Below are 7,588 nucleotides of genomic sequence, written 5' to 3'. Positions count from 1 at the left end.
CAAGCGCGCCATTTGTGAAGCTGGGCAGAACGTGCGCGTTCTTCCTTTTAATGCGTTTGGTCAGTGCTGAGAGTGTGTGAAAGATACGTTTTTGTTATCATAAGCAACGGACATATAAATTTTCTTATTTTTACAGCTGGATTTTTTTTTTTTAAAATTGGAGCAATATATGGAATCTTTCTCGGGGTACAAGAAGTAGCAGGATTCCCTCTTGTGTGTCTGGCTTCCCTCAGTCTGCTGCACTCAACACTACATTACCTGCTATTATGTATTCACAGTTTTTATTAATTATTGCATCATCTGCCCATTTAAATATAGTTATCCAGTAAGCATCTACTGATCAAACTGGACAACTCACATTTTGTCTTCCTCCTGGGCTAAGAGTCTGGAAGTGACGGTTGACTCAAGTCCGTCTTTCTCTCAGCACATCAAAACCACAACCCGGTCCTGTAGATACATCCTGCATAATATCCTGCCGGATCCATTCTTACCTCACCACTGATTCTGCCCAACTACTTGTCCAGGTCATGGTGACATCCCGTCTGCACTACTGCAAGTTCATCCGGTCTGCCTTTCTGCTACTGCCATCAAACCTCTACAGTGAACGCCGCTGCACGAGTTGTGTTTGACTTTCCGAAGCGCACACGTGTATTTCCTCTACTTGTTTCTCTGCACTGGGTTCCTATAGCTGCTGGATCAAATTTAAGACCCTGGTTACGGCCTACAAATGAATCAATAGAACTGCTCCCAGATATCTACAAGACTCGATCATCCGCTACACCCCAACCAGACCGCTACGCTCTTCCACATCTGCCCGCTTGGTGGTTCTCGGTTCTGGATCCGTTGTGGTGGAACGACCTCCCCCTGTCACTCAGAACCGCTGAATCTCTGTCCACGTTTAAAAAGAGTCTTAAAACTCCTTCGGGACTCATGTCCCCCATGATCTCTAAGATCATGTAAGGTGTAAATGTTGATGCAGTATAACTTATGATCATGCCCAAATAAGCCTTTACACAGCTGCTACTCTGTATTGTACATTAATGTTTATGTACCTTTAAAAAAAAGAAAAAATTGTAGGAAGGTGATCAGGAGTCGTGTATTGAGTTTTATGCAGTTACTCGTGCGATGAACATCGGTGCATATAGAGGAAAGAAGCAAAGTTTACTTAAGAATCACACGTCTACAACTATGTCTCTTTCTCCTAATGTAATGCACAAATTGCATTTCTGTAAGATGTATGTTGCTTTGGAGAAAAGCATCTGCTAAATGAATAAATGTAAATGTGAGCATCACAGTGATCCACAAATAGATCCGTGAAGCTCAGGGTATAAGGGGAGTTTGTATGTCCTACCCATGTCTGCGTGGGTTTCCTCCCACAGTCCACAGATATGCTGTTCAGGTAGATTGATGACTCTAAATCACCTATAGTGTGTGAATGATAGAGAGGGTGTTTCACTGATGTGTGGATGAGGGACTCAGTGTAAGTAGAGTATCTAGCAGTGTAAGTTACCTCGGTGAATAAGGTGCGGGCTAATAACCCAATATTGTGTTCGTTGAAAGTCGTGTTAGAGAAAAGTGTGCGCTAAATGAATTAATACAAGTGGGATAATAGAAGTGGAATTTTGGGAAGAAACATGAAATACATAAAGAAAATGTAAACTCATACAGGCAAGGTCACAGCCAAAATCCTCAGGCAGTGTTACATGACGATGATGAAGATGGCTGCTATTATTATTATTATTATTATTATTATTATAGTTGGACCGAGTCCTGCTCTCCGGTGGGTCTGGGGTTTGAGTCCCGCTTGGGGTGCCTTGCAGCAGACTGGTGTCCCATCCTGGGTGTGTCCCCTCCCCCTCCGGCCTTACGCCCTGTGTTGCCGGGTTAGGCTCCGGTTCCCCGCGACCCTGTATGGGATAAGCGGTTCAGAAAATGTGTGTGTGCATTATTATTATTATTATTATTATTATTATTATTATTATCATTGCATAAACAGCATGTCAGCACTAGAACTTGCTTTAACAGTCATTCCTGATCCCACCTGCAAGTTTCTTCCAAAGAAGATCTTGTCCTCCCTTAGCCTGCAGGGAGGTGGGGTTCGTATGAGGTGTTTAGACTTGCCGCTCCTAGGGAATTCCCTCTTATTATCCCTATTATTATTATTATTATTATCACAAGCACTAATAGACACACAAAAAGTAATTTGTCTTAAAACTATAGCGCTCGCTCCATATTTAACCTGAATGGATGGACACGTGGTCAGCAATGGCTGGAAACATTCTCACAGAATTGATCACTTTTATCCATCTTTGACGATTCCTGCAGTCTGAGCCGTCAGGAGTCCATCTGTAAAGTCATAGAAATTCCATACACAGTGAGAGCTGGTGATCGACACTGTCATTGTATGAGTAATACACTGCCCTCAATTTGGAAATTAATGAAAAAATGAATGCTATAGACAATATATCCAGAAACGTTATTAATGTAATTTAGGGTAATACATGCTGGGGGGGGGGGGGGGGGGGGGGGGGGCACTACAGCAGTAACATACTGTATCTTCATGCTAATGAGTGAGTGAACTGAGGAGGCGATGTGATGAAAAGACACTGTAAAACTTCTTAAAGATGGAAGCAGTCACTTCGGGGGGTGTGGAGGTCCTTAAACTCTTACCATATGTGAACCAGATGGTCAGGAGACTGACGGTCTATAGATGTAAATACACTACTTTGCATCTATTTACAGAGAATACAGGATGAAGGAGAGATGTGTGTGATGATTACTGCTTCTTGGTTTTGGATGGTTTGAATATGATGATGGAACATGATGATGCCTCCGGTTGTCCCACGTAGATAATGCATCCTGGTGATTTAAATAATATATATTATTGTTCAACATGTGCATTCCTTCCATATGAGTGTAAAGTATATTTTTATACGCCCAATGCCAGCCCAGTTGGGAGGACTGTAGCTGTTGGCTGCAGATACTGTAGTTCCCTTTGCTATCGTTTAACACACACACACACACACACACACACACACACACACACACACACACACACACACACACACAACGATTGCTAAAAAGTGCCCAACCAGGAGGGGGCGCCACATTCCCATCTCCACACTTAACATCAGCGACCTTTCTTATGCGTCATTTCTTTTTTTTTTGTTCCACGGTATTTGGTTGCTAGGTGTTTTCGACAGTATACGCCCCCCCCCAAAATGCGCACTTTCTAAGTAAATAATATTTATTTTTAAAATCAGTCCAAAGAAATCCTTTGGTGTTACGGTGACGTTTGAAATGTGAGTTTAACTTCCAGATCACGTTGATCAGCGTGCGCCACATTGCCTTAAAACGATATTTTTAATGTATAAAAGCTGAATATCCCCAGTTGCTGTAAAGCAGGACCATACGTTCCTACTACTGACGCTGGTCAACGGTTATTCGTGAAAGTCAGTTTGAAACAATAAGAAGAACTACAGGCAGACGTCCAAAATACGTGCAAAAATACATAACCCACAATTCCGTGCAGGCCATGTGACTAAAGCCGACCAATGAGCTTCCGTTGTGAGAAGTGGGTTAACGTCTGCTGGGAGTGTTGCCATCGCGCGTCAATAGATCGCAGAAGCATACATTCATCCATCCATCCATGTAAGTACGACAATTTCTATCTCGCTTTTAAGCAGCGCGTGAAGCTGGCTACGAAATAATTAAGGTGCGTTTTCGAAGCCAGTTTTCTCGCAGATGTATCGCGGAAAACCACTTGAGGGCCGCGCGGATCGGGTTTTTGAGGGGTACTTTCCCTTCTGGTTACCTGGACTCAACATGTCATGGTTGCCATCTGCCCAGCATCTCCTCTGGAACTCTTTCTCAGCCCGTGATCTGCCCAGAAAGTGTATCTTAAGCAACCTGGACTGCATGGTGTAATCCAGAGGGGAAGCCAGGTGGGGACAGACATGATATAATTGAGTGGCAGACCCAGCTGGAAGAGACACCAGCTGGTGTGGTAACCCTGCATGACCGCCTCTTTTCCAGGCCCTGAATCTCCTACATCTGCTCCCCAGCTACTTAAGATCAACCCAGCAGCCCAGATGATCTTTCTTCGCCCAGCTAATCTGTGCGCCAGCTTGCATGCGGCCTGGATGTAAACGTTAAACTCTATGTCTTCTTTCCTGTGCTTGGATGGATCATCATCATCATCATGATGATGTGGCTCTCAGGATGCTGCAGGACGGATGTGTTCGGCGCTCACCTCTCTCCTACAGTAATCTGATCGATTAGTGCCGCGTGACTTTTTAAATATACATGCTTAGTTTGTAACGGAGCCCGCTTCCATATGCACCCTGAAGAGGAGATCCCCAACCACGGACGGGCTTAGTGAACCCGGAGGAGAAATAACACACAAGTTGGTGTGTGTGTGTGTGTGTGTGTGTGTGTGTGTGTGTGTGTTGGGGGGGATCAGGAATATAATTTTTTTAAATAGTTTTATCCTCGACGTTTTCCTAGATTAGCATCCCAGAGGTTATATCTCATGATTACGCCGCTTTGTCTCGTAACGGGAAGTGCAGTCGTAGGCCCGTGTCCTTGCAATGCGAAGGTTGTCGGTTCAAATCCCTCCCCGTGCTGCGCTGCCCTTGATCAAGGTGCTTCACGTACCCTGAATGGATGCACACCTTGCTGTATAAATGAGTAAATTGTTGTGATGTTGCTCACGTAATGTCGTATGTCATCTTGCACATCTGGGACCTTGGGCTAAATTGGACTAAGTTGGTACCTGTTGCTCTTGCTGAGGATGGACCATAGTCTGTACTGGTGCTCATTCTACCTGATTCCTGGAAGACTTGATTTTAACTGTATTTTCCTACAGCAGTTGTTAAGGCAGCTAGTCTGCTCTTAACCACCCGACTCGGCCGTAGATTACCTCCGCGTTGGACGCAAAATTCAGTCTCAGCCGGACTGCTGAAGGATGTAGGTTTATCGGTCTGTGTGAAATGCAATGTGGTTAAAAAAAAAAAAAAAAAATCCCATCGTCAGGATGCCCGGAACTCAACGAAGAGGAGAAAGCCCCCGGACATGATGACATCATGTGTGCTACATGCACAGTAAAACACAGATGAACAAATTACAAAACATTTTTCACCTCTTCCACAACCAAAGATGACAAAAAAAGAAAATCATAAAAAATATGGCTGGTGTATTTTGAGTGAAGTTTTGAAAAGTCCAGATTAAACCTATTCTATCAGTAGTTTTAGAACAGCTGTGAAATGTCATACGTTCGGGACGGGTGTTACGCACGTCTTGCTTTCTGTGCCACGTGTCACTTTACGTTTGAGGTGTCGGGCGCTGATCCGCGTTTACCGTGTTTTTGCAGAATGCCCAAATCGAAGGAAGTGCTGTCCTCGACTTCATCGGGAAGCGACTCGGACAGTGAGGTGGAGACAAAGGTGCGTTTCATCGGCCCGGTGACGACAAGGCCGTGAAGCTTGGGTCCAAACAGGCCTTGTGTGTGTGTGTGTGTGTGTGTGTGTGTGTGTGTGTGTGTGTGTGTGTGTGTGTGTGTGTGTGTGCGCGCGCGCGCGCCCAGTTTCACAGCAGGCCATTCAAACTCCGAAGCGTGTGCCTAGAATTGACGCAAAGCCCAGCGCGCGCGCCGCCTGCCAGGAAGTGGGCCGATACCCCTGGACGTCACGAATCCATTTAGCGGCTCCCCGTCGAAGCTCTTAGCGTGGCTGGTGGCCCTCGGCCGCTCGCTCGCTGACCCCGCCTTGTCCTTGCAGGCCAAGAGGAAGGCTCCAGCAGCCCCGGAGAAACCGGCGAAGAAGCAGAAGAGTGGCGAGAGCTCCAGTAGGGCAGGGGGGTCCTCCAGAGGTGGTGCCAGCAAAGATGACAACATGTTCCAGGTTGGGGGCTTCGGGTGTCGGGACAAGTCCGCTTGCTGGAAATTACAAGTATTTTGTAATTTTTCCACCGAGTGCTCTGGTTTCTTCCCTTTTCATTATCGCTTGGGTTCTCTCCATTTTCACAGGTACCTTACGGTGTGTGTGGACATACAGGGGGTGCTCAATTTGACCCTCCAGTCAACGTTGTGTTATTTTCGAGTCCCGATGTCTTGTTGTGATGTCTACATCCTGGACACGCACGCACGCACACACACACACACACACAGTGAGGGCAATTTGGTCACCAATCCACCTGAAACACATGTCTGCACTGTGGGAGGAACCAGAGCACCTGGAGGAAACCCACATACCCAGGGAGAATATGGATGGTTCTCAATCAGAAAAAAGTTTGCCAAAAACAAATTGTTTATTGCTGCTTTTTTTTTCTTTTTTCTCATTTGCTTTCTAGATTGGGAAGATGAGGTATGTGAGCGTCAGAGACTTTAAGGGGAAGGTACTGATCGACATTCGTGAGTACTGGATGGACCAAGAGGGAGAGATGAAGCCGGGTAGGAAAGGTGAGTGCCTCAGCAGAACGCCGTGCAAAAGCCAACACCCTTGCGGTGATTAATATAAAATATATGAAACGAGCGAACGTGTTTTCTGTTCATAGAAACTGAACTGCCATCACACTCTTTTCAGGCATTTCTTTGAACCCGGAGCAGTGGAACCAGCTGAAGGAGCAGATCTCCGAAATCGACGCTGCTGTGAAGAGGATATAAGGCCTCTGGTGTGAATTGGCTTCTCTTTAGGGTTTTTTAGATTTTCCCCATCAATATTTACACTGCATATAAGTGTTTTAAAGAAACTGACCTTTTTTTTCTTTTCTTTTCTTTTTTTTTTTTTTTTTTTTTAAAAAATGTATGTTTCTCAGTTCCGTCAAGTTTTAACCTTTTGTGATGTGGTCCTTAGTGTGTTCAGTGCAACCCAGTTGTTATTGTGTGGGTGTGGGTGTGGGTGTGTGTGTGGGCTATTCAATACTAGGGTAAGGGTGGTGGGGGCGGGGCTGGGGGTGGGGGGCAGGATTAGACCCAAGGTTCTGAGCTGTGTAGAGTGCTCATTCTAAATAAAGGCCACACGGGCCTCTTAATTTTATACGTTGTTGCTTACTGTTTGTTTTTCGTACGGGGCGGGGGGGTGTTTCCTGGATGCCTATGACTGGAGAGTATAACATTTATTAAGAAAAAAAAAATGTTAATAATAATAATAGTACTTCTCCTAACCTGTGTTGTGGATTTAAATCTGTGCTGAAACTGATGTCAGCTCTTTGGAACATCAGTGATCCATTCTTGACCAGTAACCGCTTGTCCAGTCCAGGGTCCTGGTGGTGCAGAGCTTGTCCTGGAAGCATAGGATGGTTCGCTGGGTGCACTCTGGTTAGGATACCACCCCATCCTATGGCGATCACACACTCATTCACTCACACACAAGTTAAGGGCAGTTTAAAGTAGCCTGTCCAGGGGAAACCCACGTTTCTTGGATGGTGGGAGGAAACTCAAGTGAACGTAGGAGGAACGTTGAGATAAGCCTGCGTGCCGGATGGTGTCGAGTCACGTAACCATTACGGAAACACAATACAAAGGTGTGGAACGGCAGTTCTGTGTGCAATTGGACATAGCCCTCCTTTTCTACACGGTTTAAAGTAATGA

General features: G+C 45.5%; 1 protein-coding gene across 1 annotated transcript; it reads left to right on the top strand.

The window, feature by feature from the left end:
• Positions 1-3,563: 3,563 nt before the first annotated feature.
• On the top strand, positions 3,564-7,008 carry LOC108938033 (activated RNA polymerase II transcriptional coactivator p15-like). The gene is made up of 5 exons (XM_018758303.2): positions 3,564-3,651; positions 5,372-5,444; positions 5,778-5,900; positions 6,349-6,457; positions 6,582-7,008. The coding sequence occupies exons 2-5, from the start codon at positions 5,373-5,375 to the stop codon at positions 6,659-6,661; spliced, it is 384 nt and encodes a 127-aa protein (XP_018613819.1). The 5' UTR covers positions 3,564-3,651; position 5,372; the 3' UTR covers positions 6,662-7,008.
• Positions 7,009-7,588: the final 580 nt, after the last annotated feature.

The sequence above is a fragment of the Scleropages formosus genome, chromosome 17, assembly GCF_900964775.1.
Source record: "Scleropages formosus chromosome 17, fSclFor1.1, whole genome shotgun sequence".
NCBI lineage: Eukaryota > Metazoa > Chordata > Actinopteri > Osteoglossiformes > Osteoglossidae > Scleropages > Scleropages formosus.
The sequence above is the reverse complement of the archived record's forward strand: the minus strand, read 5'-3'. Positions and strand labels throughout refer to the sequence as shown.